Raw genomic sequence first — 16104 nt, forward strand, 5'->3', positions numbered from 1 at the left:
CCACTTACATACATTACCTGCATAGCCAAATACCTAGAAAAGCATGGGAGTCATTGCATAGTCTTAGGGATGACAGATGATCATAAGCTGTAGTCCTACTCAGTACATTTTGCAAAATTAATATTAAAAAATACCCAAAATTGAGCTGGACTGTTTGCCCAGTTTGCTTGCATGGCTAAACCACGTCTGCTTCACCAGAAAACTGATCCAAGCCTGCTCGGTTCAAAAAAGGTTTGCAGGTAACCTCCGCCTTTTGCTGCTGAAGGTCTGCACGCATCCTTGTACAAACGCAATGTCTCTCCTTCCTTGCTGTCAGGGCAATTACGCTTGAGCCTCCTTCTGCTTTGGCTGGCAGGTTGGCACCCGCACCCTCACACGCCGCTAGCCGGGTGCTCTGAGTAAGCACTGCCCCTTGGGTGGCTGCTTTCCCTGTCAAAGTGCAGGGCCTTTGTACGCAAGCGGAAATTTGTCCCAGGTGATGACAACGTAAGAATTTCAAAACCCAGAATTCAGAATATCCCTCTTTCTCATTCTCTTTTTGGAAGACCTTTCCAGATTCGGGGATACTGCAAGACAAGTTCCCAGACATTTTCAAGTGTGTGTCAAAGGTATGAGACGCTGTCCAGCAATACAAAATATATACTACTTGAAATGTATTGCAAGTTTTTCAACCTTCCTAAGTGATCCCTAACCTCACACCCTTGGTGATTTCAAGGAGGGTTGTGGGGTAAAGTACTGAAATAGACAAAATGAAGGCAGAAAAAAAAAAAACAAAAAACAACCCAAACCCCACCACATCAAAACCAGAAAAATAGTAAAAGATAGTTTCAGTATGACAATTTTTCATGAGATGGAGACTTCCAGAAAAGCCCACAGTCACTACTAACAGTGGGTTAGTACACTTTCTATCAAGGTATTTACTAACAAATTCTGGATATTCGCTCTGGCTTCAGCATTTAAACTTTAAAACCATAGATAGCTCCAAACTCTTAATGCAAGACCTTCTATCAGTTTCTAGTTTAATACCCAAGCTATTGCTTATCTATACATTGAAGCAATAATTGAATACAGACTTGAGAACAGCTTTTACCTGCACACAAAACTACTTTTGTAGGTCACAGACTTGTGACCTGGAGTCCAAACTTAATGTAAGATAAACTAGGCACTCTGCTATTATGAGAAATCCTGAGAAGGGAAGACAAAGATGAAAAATTAGTGAAGCAATTATTACCGAAATAAACTAATTTAAGTTTTTCATTCCAGTCCTTTAAAGATTGTTTCCTAACTTGCAAGTACTGAAGACAAATCCTACCCTGAAGGCCAAGTTATTGCATGTTCTCTTTTTTAAACTTCTTTGGAAAATACTTGCCCTGCAACAAGAAAGAGACGATTGTTAAGCGATCTGAATATTGTTTTACAAGTATTTGAAGAGATTTGTGATAATGAGCGCTTGTAACAAAGAACATAACATCCAACTGCTGAAAACTTAATTGAGAAGAAGTCAAAACGGCATTTTTAAGAATTAGGCTACTGGAATAATTTGTGTAGGAAACTGGCATTTTAAAATCAGAAGTAATGTTTAATACATCTTGTCTCCAGCTTTATTGCAGCACCCATATCTACTGGGCTTCTGCTAAATCCGTTCATCAGCACTGCCCCTTACCAGGCTCTACCAGTGGATCCCTCCTGAGGGTCTTTCTCACATATGTAACCGTCTTAAGCCTCTGTCCTCGTTTCCAGACTGCAAGGCAGAGTAGCACGAGGACTGAAACAGCAGAATGACGTTATAAAAGAACAAGTTCCTTCACCAGCTGCAAAGTGTAAGGCGCGAGAGGTTTCTAAAGCACACTGTGTGGATCTAATGCCCATTTTCTGTACCCACTGTTCCCCACCTCCCTCACAGGCACAGCTGTGTACAGTGCGGATGCTCATCATCGTGAGAGAACCTTTAAAAAAAACCACATTTAATGAAAACTAAGTGTTTACTATGGTAATTCTGGCAGAAACTTAAACTACCACCTCATTGTTTGGGTGTTTCTTAGACGAGTATCCTTACATTTAACATATGAGAATGGATATCCGATCGCTTCAAGTTCACTGTTGAAAATGTACATGGAGTTTAGAAGGGAGGAGGTGGAAAAAAAAGCCAAGCACCTGGAAAACACTTCATTGCTTCTTTATTTAGATGCACCCACAGTACAGAGCCTCTTGAGCATGTGCAAAAGAGGAGGATTACACATTTATAGCTGGGAGCACCATTGAGTTTGAGTTTCTTGATACCATTTTTAAGAAAGTAAACTATTTCCAAAGAATGACATTTGAATCCAAGAGCTTAAGACTTGCTTGTATTTTATCCAGAGGTGGAAGGTATTTTTCTTTTATTATTACTTTGATGTAGAGTAGAAGACATTTTCACAGTCTGGTTGGACCAGTCTATATATTTTCATATGCACCTTTTAATATATATAAAAAATGTTTCATTTTTCCCCCCTACCCACTGATAGTTAAATGCATCCAAGTTTAAAAACAGTAATGGACCAGAGCATTCCTATGGGGAAAAATGAACTTTTGCTGCCCTCTCCTGCTTAAACAATGAAATGCTAAAATATTAAGATCTATGAATCTAATGCTAACCTTTAAACAAAAAGCATGACAGGTCATTCGCTATACTACAATCAAAAATAGGACAACAACAAGAAATGTATCGATACTATTTATATTTGAAAACTCCTCATCGTTACATGAGGTTATGAATACAACATATTTACAGTAAGTGATCCAAATAACAAAAACTTGTATTCAGAGAGGTCATGATAAAAAGTGTATGCTTCTGTGGATGGGAAGCAACACTTGGATAAAAGTTTTCAATCAAAATTAGTTCCATTCCATTTCAAGATACTGTTTCATAGACTTCAAAATGAAAAACTGGGCTATACAAAATCTGCTGCACATATCAACTTGAAAAACTAATTTGTGGCTCACTACAGAGCTGCTATGGGAAGCAAGTGAGTCAAAATAAAAAAGCCAGATGTAAATAAAAACATTCTTCAATCTTGCGCATTGTCACCTTTTTATCATTTCAGGGCAACTGCTTTGTGATGATATTGTTACACAACTAAGAGAAAAGGCCATCTTTGTTCTCCAAGACAGAACTAAAAGCGAATTATTTCAGTTTTATCTAGGGGGAGAAAAATCTAGTCTCTCCTCGTCCTCCTCACAAAACAACAAAAAGGTTTTTAAAGCTCCTAATATGTTTTCCTTTCCATAGAGTGAGAGAGCCTGAGGCTGTACTTATGCACGTATAATGTAAGTACAGCTGCTGTATTTCTTACTCAAGCAATTCTTGGCTCCAACACCCTCTATTTTTCCATATATAGGAGGAGATAAAAAAAATAAATTAAATAATTTCATTTCTCCTAACAAAACCAAGATTAAATTTACTGTAACCCTGCTAGTGAACACTCCAATGGCATTAGAATACTTGTATTTAAAGCATTCCAACCTTTGGAAGAGAGACAAAAAACACTCAAAAGCAATGAAAGGAAAACAATAAGGGAGACTGGCAAGACGAAGAAAGCAATGTGTGCTCAATTTAAAGTATATGAGAGGAACTTTACTTTTACAGTTGTTTTATCCCCATGACCTGATGCAATGCCCTATTATTCAAAACGCAGCTCTTTGCTTTTACCAGAGAGCATTCAATCCTTTCTCCTGAAACCAATATGGTACAGGACATGAGTGACCACCCAACAACTGCTGCACAAGCAGTTAATCAAAACATTTACACAAATAAAGGTAGTTTCTGGAACTCAAGAAGCAAACGAAAGCATAATTAAAGAGACGCACTGATCACACTTGGGCCCATATGCTGCCTTCTTCTTTGCCTACAACTCCAACTGATACCAAGGGAGCTCTGCAGAGTGGCAGGACATCGCATTTGGATTGCGGCAAACAGCGGATCCCGGGGGTACGGTCGTATCATTGTGGCAAGTGCTTCTTCACGTACATCGCACAGTGCAACCTACTGTCATACCAGACTTTTAGAGTCAAGTGACTAATATCACATTGTCTCATTCACTTTAAAGAAACATTCCTTCTCGGAAGTGATAAATCATCTATAAACTTTAGATACTCCCCACTATCCCCACATTAGAGGTAACATCAGAGGTAACAAAATATTGCAACCCATCAGGTTCTCATCAGTTTTGTATGATCAATACCAGAATGTCATGTCAAAACCAAAAATAGTTATGAACAAACAACACTCACCTAAACTCTAAGTATAGGACAAGGTGCTTTTGCTAATTTCACATTGTTGTGTTTTACTCCACCAGGTGGAAAACATTCTTCTCTTTTCCTCCTCTCTATCTCAGTTTTTCACAATTGAACATAGTCTTTGAGCATGAGTTTAAGTCCACCCTCTTGCAAAGCATGATCATTTCACACAGAAATCACACTAGCAAGTATTTGTTTGGTAACAGAAATAAAAGACTGTCAAAATCAATGGGCTAAGGGACATGATTTGTTATAAATTTATTTAATCTTCAGTATTTAAGCTTGCACCTTTGCTTCAGCACTTTAAAATAAAATGTTTCAACTATGACAGTAACTGCCTAATTTACATTGCGTCCCAGTCAGTGTTCTTAAAAGAAGCTCATATTAATCCCATTAAACCATGTTGTGTTTGGTGTTGCATATGACTAATTCCACTTTTTTTCCCAGAATTAACAGTGTCAAGTTTTTACAAAATCATTGAGTTTACAACATTTGTCTGCGCAGACCCAGGAGTACAAACTGTGACCTGATAATCCTGAAACAGTCAGTAGTCTAGGAGGGAATTCTTTTTTAACTCTTTTCCGTGCCTGAAAACAAGAAAACTTCAAATCCTACTGTATATTTAAATGGTAGGAAGAAAAATATACAAGCTTGTGTTTATACTGTATTTCTACCAATGCAACAGGTCATAAATTCATGTTTGCAACTATCACAAAGACTCATGAACACCAATTCAGTTTTATACTGTAAATACTGCTGGATTGATGGTTTAGGATTATCAATTCACTGTTGTCATATGTCTATAACAGTTCAAAAGCATCCTGGAGAAAAATCCTGAAACACATACCTTTCGGTATATAATAATGCAACTGCATTAGCTAAATATATACTGTACATAAGTCTTATCAGCATTTTACCTACCAAAGATGTAAGATTCCACTTTCAAATACAAAGCAGATAGCCAATAATGTATACTTATAATACAGCCCTCTTCTTTGTTTTTGTATTTCTTTTTCTTTTGTTTTAAACAATTTGGTCACAATGCACCTTTGATATAAAAGCATTTTAAACTTTATTATTAATACTCAGAACATTAGGATTTCCAGAATTTTTTTCAGTAGCATTTGTAGAACCACTTTTGGTAACAAATACAGTAGTTAGGAATGAGCATCCAGATGAGAATGCAGAAGTATATTATCTAGAATCCTTTCCAGCTAAGACCATAGGGCTGGTACTGTGATGAGTAATAGTACTATAACCACAAAAACACTATAGTATGTTTCCTAGAGGCTACATCCTCTTTTGCTGGAACACTTTATAAATACATATTAAAAAGTAAGGCAACAACTCCAAACAGTCCAAACTGCTATCTCAACTCAATTTCCAATTAGATCCACATCCACTGGAGATCAATTTCATGCTTGCACTGTTTAGTGTCTGTCTTTATTCTTTTGAAATGGTCCAATATAAACATACTGTAATAATTTAGCAATTAGTATTTCTAAAACAACTCCGGTATGTGTGTCCAATGCCGTTTCACTAATACTGGTTAGGTACTGAAGTCCAGGGTGTTACCACCGCCCGTTTTTAAAGGATTGTGGACACTCATTTGGATTTGCAATAAATAGGTGCATGAATCCAAAGCTCCCTTTCCTACTATGTTTATCACCTACTTGTTTTTTAACTCCTAATGTTCAAATTAAGGAAGCACCAGAGACTGCCCGGTACTAACAAAAATGCTCACACCAGTAAACAAAACTTTTATTCAGGACCTATGCTTTTCATGGCCCTGATCTAAATGGACATTCAACTTATGAAGATGTGCAAAAGGAAAAAAAGTCAAATTACAGTAAAGTTATCCAGAGAAGGAGGATGTTACACAAACTCATAAGGAAATGACAGTCTTTTTTCTCTTTTACTATAAATACACTTAACATTTTAGCAGAAAGACAAGCTAAATTTTAAGATTGTTCACATTTGAAAGTTGTATTATACTCTCTGCTAACGATAAATAAGGAACAGGTCCTGACAATGGAATTTGACATCGCAATTTTCATCAACAGATCTTTGAAGACTGGATTTAAAGAAGGGTTAAAACAATGATTATGTTTGCAAAGTTCTGAGAAGTCCATCTGCTGTCCAAACTTTGGATTAAAGTCCTTATTTTTTTCCTTTACTTAGAGACAGGTATATACAGTGCTGTTGTAATAATGAAACAAATGTGAAATCTACTGTAAAGTTGCACAATACAGAAAACTGTTGCTCCATCTTCTACTACATAAATGTGTGACTCCACAGGTTAATAATGCTGTTTTGTTTTTTTGTTAAGTTGGAATTATTCCATCACGTCTAAGACCTCTCTTTAATTCCAAATCCTCCAGTTTTTTCCACAGTTCTTCACGCTCTTTCTCTTTCTTCTTCTCACTAACAGATGAAATAAAACAAAGAGTTAGCAGGAGAGAAGGCTGTAGAATATTTATGTTTAAAAATATACAGTTGACATTAATTAGCAGCACTAATTTTGTGGAACATAACTGCAATTTTCCTAACATGCATTTAATTTTTAAAACAATTTTTTCTTTTATTTCAGTACCTACATAAATTTCACTAAACAAAGCAGTACAAAACCAACATAAAATGTGAGCTGAACAAGGTGACAGTGTTCATAGATGCTAATTTGTAAAGCAGAAGGAAAAACTGCACTGGACTTTTATTATGGAACAAAGATGATATGATTATAAAAATTAACTTTTCACGACTAACTGGCCTTTATTTAAGCAAGTGTCTTTTTAATCTTATAAATAACATCCACTTTCTAGAACAAGCATTCCCTTATCCTTTTAGAATCACTGTTCGTAGTTATATTGACTGATGGCTTTCATATAGCTTAGGTACCAGCCAAGGGAAAGTTTTGACCTACAAGACGTACCTGTTTTTTGTTCAGTGATTTACTCTTTTTCCTTACCAAATTCCTACAAGGTCTATGTAGCACTTGCTTTAACAACAGACTTTAACAGCTGATTTGATAAAATTAAACAGCTAACCTAACATTTATTTTACCTGCATTATTTGCTTTCTAAATTTCCTGTCTCTGACACAGCTTGCTTTAAACAAATCTCCTTGATACAGCAAAGCACAAAATGCTTTCAGTTTCTATCACAACACCTTGTAGGTTTAGATGAAATGGAAATCTAACAATTTCAGAGATAAAGATTCTCTGACAGTCACATTAGAGAATTCTTGGAAAATATTTCAACAGATTAGAAACATTCCTACACATCTTGATTCGGTCAAAGTACCAACATCTGGCTCAATTATTTGAAAATTCAATTTCCCAAGAGTATTTTAAACACATAAAAAAATACAAAACTTTCTGATAAATCCCTGAAGAACAGTTTTAATAATAATAAAAAAAAAGTGCTCACTGTCACCAGAAAGTATTTAAGATTGAATATAAGTGAAATAGCCTGACATTTTCCTGCTACTTACCAGGTATTTATCTTCTAATCATTACGAAATACATGCCTGCTTACCTACAAGACTGTTAGAGGATGATCACCTCATCCAACTTACCTATTTGACCTATCCTAGTCATTATTATTGAACATACTTCTCCCTCAAGCTTTAAGTGATATCAAAGCTACCCTTTTGAAATGTGGTTTTATTAAGATGTTAAAGATTTTCTGTAAACATTAAGGTAAATATACCAGTTTATACATTCAGGTATTTACAGGTTTTAAAATACTAAGTAGTAAATAAAAGCAGTGAAATGGTTAGCACCAACCTTGATAGGAGATACAATGTCAGTAGGTGCAGAAAAATTCTTTGTGCAGTTCAGTCAATAAATCTCACCCATTATCCAGACACAGGGCATGCTACTACAGTGTCTAGTCCTGTTAAGAGCAGTGTTCCTTATCTTAAGGGGCAAAGTGCAATCACAAATTGATTTAAGTCACTGAGGTCACTCAGTAAATGGCTGGATCAGATGGCTGGACCAGTCCTAAGATTCTCTGCCTTTCCTGCTCTAAAACCAAGACAGTGTTGTTTCATCTGCCCTTATTGATTGAGCCTTATATATCAACATCTATCTAGAATTCATCTAGTATCTTAGCTCAAATATAGATCTAAGTCTCTAAAAGTAAAATGCTGTATTAATGAACTAACCTGTTACGTGTAGATTTTTTGCATATAGAACTTTGTATTTTACAACAACAAAGCAGAACAAAAGGACAGCGTGACTCCAGTCACACAATTCAAAAAGCATGGCCTCCGAGAGCCTTTAGAGACTACACTAACCTAGCAAGGTCTAATGACATACAGTACCCTTTTCTTTGCTTGAGGGAACCCCGAGTCACAGAAAAGGGAAGACTTAAATGAAGCTGCAAACTGTTCAGCGTTCCTGAAGTTTACTCTTTTTTTTTTTTTTCACCTGACGCTTTGGATAAGCTGAAACTTGTGAGAAAAGATGCTGCACTATAATTGGAAAATTAAGATTAAGAAAAACAGGAGAAAAGTCAAAAAGCATTTTACTAGGGTGGAACTAATGATCATATGAGTGGTGTATCTAATGGATCCTGCATGCTAAAAGACTCAAATACCGCAAGACCTCTGAATAAGAAATTAAAGGGTTGAGAGATTCCTCTCTGCTTTAAGACCACATCTAGACTACAAACAGTAGGTTGGAAAATCAAATGTTAGGGGTTTTCCTCATGTCTCTTGTGTTACTTTTTTTAAGTCTTTAAGCAAAATGCTATCTTCAGACCCTTGTTTTTCTTTCATTTTTTAAGATCTTGATACATTTTAGTGTTTCAGAATGAAGAGTCAAAAGGAATTCCATGAGGAATGTGGATTCCCAAGTGATGCACTGGATACTGTATTTTATACGGGGTAAAGAACAATCTGTACATGATCATATCTAACATCTTGCAATGAGAAGGCTAAAGAGCACGTAAGGGGAAAAATGAGGCATTGTGTCTATTATGTGTGAGATTATGCAATTGCATCTGAGTGCAAGGGAAAAACTAAACAGCAGGCCTTATGCACAGCTGACAAAAAAAGCTTTAAAAAGTTACCGCTGACGATCTGACTTGTAAGTGGCTGTCAGCTCGTCAAACATGGTGCTGTTCATTTCCATAAATGCCTTCAACACATTGTAGACTAAAGCCACAATAGCCCTGTGAAACATTAAAAAGGAAAAAAGAAAGGAATCCATTAGTTTCGGGTGAAATCAAACATGAAATAGTCTTCTCGTACCAGCATTTCTGCAACCAATTCTGCTCTTGCAAGTATAATGTAAATTCTTTGATTTCAGTGAAACTACTTTCGATTAATGTATTTAAAGGTGCAAATCATCCTTCACGTCTCTACCAACTATTTAAATGGAGCAAACCAAAACTCTAGGGTAAAACGTAACAGAAGAAAGGTACTACATATAACTACAGACTCATGCTGTGGAGCAATTCTGAATGCAACTCCAGGGATTCAAATTATCAATGCTAGCAGAAGGAATAGAATTTAAACACAAAATGGGAGTGATTCATATTTCCTTATGATTTTTCTATGAAACTGAATATTCAGTGCATCTATGCAAAATACAAGGCAGTATTTCAAGAGTCATTTCCTTGTACTCGTACGTTTCATATTCATTTTCACTTTGGTACAGCAAAAAAACACTTAAAAAACCCTACAAATTCTTCATATGAGTGCTGCAGTATCTGTGTAAAACCCTCTGTGTGTATATATATATTTGATAGATTTAAAAACTATATAATATCTATATCTCTCTCTCTAACCTCCACCTACTTTGCTTATTGCTGTTCCTGACCTTACCCAAGAGTCAATACACCACTGCTTATGTGAATTTGAGTTGTTTAAATGCATAAAACATGATAGGCATAATCTTTTCATACAGGAAGAAATTATGTATAATAATAATTTCATAAAGGCTTCAAAGGCATTCTGTCCCCCAATAGTTCAAAAAAGGTAGAATCAGTTTACCCTTTTATACCATCTGACTGGGTATCTAACCTAAAACATACTAGAATTTCTGAAGCAAGATGGGTCTGCCAATAGTCTGATTATCTAGAGGTCAAAATTCCTTTCTGGCAGAGTTGAAGATAAAGAAACAGCAAAGTAGCTGAAAAAAAAGAAGGGAAAGAAACAAATCTAAAAAATTTTCAAAGAATTTGAAATAGATTATCAATCAAGAGATCCCAGTTCCTGATCCACTACTATGGTTGTCATATTCAGACATGGAGCTGCTTAAGAACCAGCTCTTCAGCCAGGAGGCAGCGAATCAACATCCCTGGTGCTGGGAACCTTTGGAGCTAACCTACACAGCAGACACAAACTATGTGCCATTTCCCACGCACCCCTGTCTATCATTCACCTCTTTCAGTAAAATTTTTGTTGCCTACATTTAAAAATGTTCATAGAAACAGAAAATTTCTTTAAATACCTTCATTATTTTACATGTACCTTAACCTATCTTGTGTGTCAAGGCTACAAAATTCCTGCTGGTATGAAAACTCTGAGAACTGGGATACTGGAATATTCTCATTACCAGAAGCTTCCTAGTCCATAGTATAAAAGGTTGGGCAGGAGCACGGGCAGGTTGGAGACTGTTAATGCGGTACTATGCCACGGACAGTGTCTCTTTGTGACCAGCGTTAGCCACAGAAGCTTTTCAGTAGCATTAGATTCATCATGTAATCACACAAACTTGAGGGTTCAGGTAGGTACAGAACAAAATGATTAATGTTTCGAAAGATTAAATATTTTCCAATTACTTTAGAGTAAGGTCTTAAAGCAATTAGGACCTTAACACAGCACAGCTCATTAAAAATACTGAGTCTACTAAATGGTAACCATCTTGACTTAGAAAAACATTTCAACTGAAGTATAGAATACATGGCATCTAGCAGGAATAGTATTTTTCATTGAAACACTTTCTATTAGGTCACTCAGTTTAAAAATAAAAATGCCAAATTAACAGCACATTGATACGAAGCAACTGCTCTATTACTGTGTATAATAGAGAATAGCTGTACTTAATTAAATTTAGAAAGAAACACCTAACCTAAGAATATACTGATGTCTAATATGCTTCATAGATATTTAGAAAAAATGCCAGTACCAGAGACCTACCAGAAGTATCAGAATCATCCATGATAGAGACACAAAGTTTTATTAATGCCTAGCAATACTCTTCCTTAGACAATTTACAATCAGGCTGAAGACGTTATCCAGTTTATAAAAAATTGCGTAGGAGAAATGCTTGATGAGCAACACTTTTTCTTCAATAACAGAGTAACATCTAATTTATCTTTTTTCCAACTTGTGAGAAGGTCTATTTTTATCCCATAAGGTACTGATTTTTGCACATGTACCAGGTAATTGAAAACATTTTGAGACCAGCTCAAGTACAGACTAACTTCTATTGGCATTAATAGAGTTGCACCTGCTCCTACCAGCTTTGAATTTGGATCTCTCCCGTTCAGTTGTTCTTCAGCAGACATAACCCAAGTTAATCAGTGGTATGTCAAATGGTAAGATAAAGAAAGTGTAACAGCAAAAACTTACGGATTCCAGTGCTCTTTAGAAATCCTATAAAGGCTGGAAAACATGATGGGAAGTATAACATTTGAATTCTCTTCTATCAAACTCATGATGTATTCGTTATTCCAATAATACAGTGCTCTTTCAGCCACCTTTGAGTCAAAGGAATAAAATATTAACAGGAATTCACATACCTATAATTTTGTAATTTTCTGAAGGAAAAACAAATCACAGAGAAATTTCGCAAAGATTAATTAGCAGGAATCATTAACTTTGGAATTAAAACTCTAATCAGTAGTGTAACATGCATTAATGGAATTAAGTTTTTATCCTATAATTCAGATCCACCAGCATCCACTCTCTCTTCCCCCTGAGCAATATGTTGTTACTCACTGAAGACCAGGTGCAGACACTGCATTAATGCTGCAGCTGTGGAAGGAAAGGGAGAGCAGACAGACTTCCCATCGCCCCTTTCCCTCACTCCTGTGACTGCAGTCGCAAGACAGCAGTGCTGGGATCCCAGAGGAAGGAGACAGGGAAAGGCCCAGTAGCTGGGTTGAATAAGGGGGGAGAAATCTCAAGTGTGGGGAGGGTACTAAGGATAATAATCACCCTGGGAAGGAGTTGGGGGGGTAAGAGGGAAAATACTGATCTAAATTATGCTAAGAACAAATGTAGTCCAAGGAAGAGCCTTAAAGAGTCATATCTGCCTTTGTGCCAGAATATGTCACCTAGCTTAATATGGAGACACTACAGGCCATAAATCCTATCTCCTCTTCACATATGCTTCAACTTCAATCCTATTCATCCCCCTTCTTCCCTTTATGCAATATGAAGAAAACAGACTATGGGTAATATCACCTCTAACCAGACTCCTCCTTGCAGAAGGAAGTAGGAAAACAAGAATGCTGCACAACACAGTGCTAAAAAAGGGAGAAAATACATCCTATGTGGTCTATCAGCCCAAAGGCCATACATTGAGTACCCGTCACCTACAGTCAGAAGAGCTCAAAGTCTGCTTGGATACAGCTTAAGGACTTATGTGGCTCAGAATGTCAAGGTCTGTGCTGTAACCCCAGACATATCTACGGTTATTCACGTTTCTCAGAACTCAACTTCCACTGCAACATACTCTCTTCCATAGAAATCCAGAAGACAAATATTTAAAACCACATAACCTAAAAAAATAGTTACGTCTGGGGGCTGTTATGTTTTAAATTGAGACTATACATTCCTATACAAACGATAACCTCTACCACTGACCTGAAAATGAGGGCTAGAAACACACTTGGCAATTTGTTTAAACAAGGGTTCCTGGATTTTGACAAATTGTGATGGTTCAATTACATCCAAGATTTCCTCCAGCTCTCCTAGGAACATGACCTAAAGACAAGGAAAGAAGCATTGAATATAAAACCTCTGAATCATCTTGATCAGCAAAATGCTGGTAACCCTCAAATTCCACCACTTCAGGGAGAAATGGAAGCCTCACTAGCTCAGCAAGACCCTCTGAAAAAATGTGACCGCTTCTACCTTCAGCAGCTTCTGGATTCAGTCTCTTAAAAGAAGGAGGACAAGCATGTACAAATGCTTTATTTAAAGCAGACCTTCACAACAAAATTCAGAATTGCACCAGTGTATCCATGCTGAAAATCTAGACTCATAGAGACAAAGAATTTGACCAAGGCTTAAACTTTCTTAACTAAGGAGAGTCTCTTAATTTTACGTTATTTTTGGAACCAATATTTAAAATAACTGTTCTGCTGTGTCACAAAATCTCATTAGGGAAACTCAGATTTGCATCAAGAATTTGAAATTAAAAGGCAAAGGTGTAACTGCATCGTTTACATGTTTAGTACATAAACATCAGACAATAAAATATCTTTCATCCTACCTGGAAAAATACTATCCTCACTTATAAACAATTCCAAATCTAACAGGGTTTTCCAATCTATCCTCAACTGTATTTATTTTCTCCTTTCTAAAACAAAAAGAAATTCTCTGCAGAACCAGCAGTGCTTATTTTGTGAATAAAACCCACTGTTATCAAACTTTTCTCTCTGTAGTCAAAACTGCCCCAAAAAAACAGAATTCAAGTATGGAAAATTCACCTACAAGAATTAATACCAAGATCTACCACAGCATGTGCTGTCTACCTGGAAATCTCAAGATTCCCCGCCTATTATACCATAGAACAAAATAACTCTTATGTTTTGTTAATACTAGCATATCATTTACCTCTTTCTGACTGCAGGTTTTTGGCCAGAATTTCATTAAACCCCTAATGACCTGAAATATAAGGAGAAAAAAGTTAGATTTTTTTACTTTTCTCTCAACAGGGTAAGCAGTTTAAGATGCAAAAACAAGAATGAAAGAAATATTTACTGGTTCTGTGAGTGAGGGGTCTTTCTCCAGAAACTGTACTATGCAATACGCCAGCTGTGAAGTAGTAAAGATTTCAGAAAATTAAAGTTAGAACATTTCTATAAAGAAACCATAAAGAAACAATTTAAAAAAAAAAAAAAAAAAACAAAACAAAACAGAAAACAAAACCTCACGGCAAGATGCTATACAGCTTTCTCAAACTGCATTCAATTTTAAACTGAGATGCATAGTTTGCACTGTGCAAATCCACTCTAAGATCATTACATAAGAAACAACAGATTACCCCAAAAAATTAGGGTGACAAAGTAGCACATACAATAAAAATCAGAGCAACTTCGAACTCTAAACACAGTCATACAACCAACGTTGGAGCTTCTGCTACTCTCTGAAACTGCATTTTTCTACACATTTTATACATTGGCAAAGTCATGAAAACTCTTGCGAGATGAGCCAACACAAGTAAACCTGAAATAACGTATTTAGAAAGCACAGCTTTATGAGCATAAGAAAGACTGCACTATCCGAATCGGAGAGAAAGGCACCAGGTATCACTTATTACACCATGAAAGCTGAATGTATGAAAAGATATATCAGAGCATATATGCAGTATTAAGAAATCTATGAGGGAGAATGTTAAAGATCATGAAAAATGGGGGTATTAGTATTCAGAAAGTTGCCTGGGTAAAGAAGAGCCTGGACAGCACAAGACTAAGGAAACCCAAGCATCCCCTAGGAGAAGGAATGGGAAAGTCAAACTTGTGAGAATGAGAAAATAGCAGAAAGGAAAACATAGAGAGAGTTTAATTACTAAACAAAATACTAAACATACTACAGATGCATGTTACACTTAATTATCTAATCCGAAGCAAGACATTTATCATACAGAGCACATTAAATTAATTAAAAAAAAAAAAATCTATTGCGTTTTTTCCACATTTCAAAACTTCCCCCCCCACCTTTTATGTGCTAAGCAATTTCATTTCCAAAGCAACCTTAAAAAAATTGTATCATTCTAACTGAGCAGAAAATATTTTTATAATTTATACCTGTGCATGGAAGAGTGATAAACTCCTGACAGTATGTAAAGGGATCAGCACCTTCACCAGAAACTGTTTATGCTCTGCCTTAAGAGGTAAAGCAAACCCATTGATAATACTAGAAATTAGAAGAGAAATATTTATTAGTGCTATCATCACAGAAAACTCTCTTGATGTCTGAACAAGCATTTTCTAGATTAAAATAATCTAGCAGTCAGCACCTGTTTACAAATAGCAGACTCGTGCCATTTGTAAACAGGTGCTGACTTTTGTCCTGCTTTCTATCAGCAGTGCAGTACATATCTCGGTAGCAGTTCAGCTCTAGCTTAGGAATAACCATATAAACAGCTGCACAAACCTGTTGCCAAACAGATAAGACCTTGTCTGTCATCTGTAAATTCATGTAAGCAAGGTGTTCTTGAGTAACTAATTTAGCAGAGTTAGATTTACTCAAAATATTCACAGTGTTAGTGTGCTTCAAAAAACCTAATTTTACAGTATGTAAGGACGAAGTGCACAAAATTTAACACACACACACACACACACACACACACACACAATCAATCCAACACTTTTTGGCTTTAAGCCCACATGCAAATCTCTGTCACATCTTTGCCAAAAGTATATAACTGGATGCAAGTTAAAGATGAGCATGTGTGAACATCTGTTTTCAGAATCAGGGCTTATAGTAATACTTTTTCCAAATCCAACACTATTCTGACGTGCCCAGCTGGGAAGTTTGAGATAGATAATAAAGAAAGACTCATTTACCTCCCTAAAATTTCCAACAGTTCAGCTACACCATTGAAGTGTTCAGTTTCATAAACAAATCTAAAAAAAAAGAAAAGTT

The 16104-nt window shown here is 36.2% G+C and overlaps 1 protein-coding gene across 5 annotated transcripts in view; it reads right to left on the reverse strand.

Moving 5' to 3' along the window:
• Positions 1 to 2160: 2160 nt before the first annotated feature.
• PPP2R5E (protein phosphatase 2 regulatory subunit B'epsilon) overlaps positions 2161 to 16104 on the reverse strand; it is a 75597-nt gene continuing 61653 nt past the window's right edge. For 4 of the 5 annotated variants that reach the window (XM_042799238.1, XM_042799237.1, XM_032996371.2 and 1 more), the window contains 8 exons: positions 16026 to 16085; positions 15264 to 15372; positions 14218 to 14271; positions 14071 to 14121; positions 13096 to 13215; positions 11857 to 11984; positions 9348 to 9449; positions 2161 to 6699 (listed from right to left, as the gene is read on the reverse strand). In XM_042799238.1, the coding sequence (XP_042655172.1) occupies positions 6600 to 6699; positions 9348 to 9449; positions 11857 to 11984; positions 13096 to 13215; positions 14071 to 14121; positions 14218 to 14271; positions 15264 to 15372; positions 16026 to 16085 (724 nt within the window). In that variant the 3' untranslated portion in view covers positions 2161 to 6599. The remainder of the gene's footprint in view (positions 6700 to 9347; positions 9450 to 11856; positions 11985 to 13095; positions 13216 to 14070; positions 14122 to 14217; positions 14272 to 15263; positions 15373 to 16025; positions 16086 to 16104) is intronic. The other variant, XM_042799239.1, reaches the window with a different exon arrangement.

Source organism: Tyto alba, unplaced genomic scaffold, assembly GCF_018691265.1.
Source record: "Tyto alba isolate M040663 unplaced genomic scaffold, T.alba_DEE_v4.0 Super-Scaffold_29, whole genome shotgun sequence".
Lineage (NCBI taxonomy): Eukaryota > Metazoa > Chordata > Aves > Strigiformes > Tytonidae > Tyto > Tyto alba.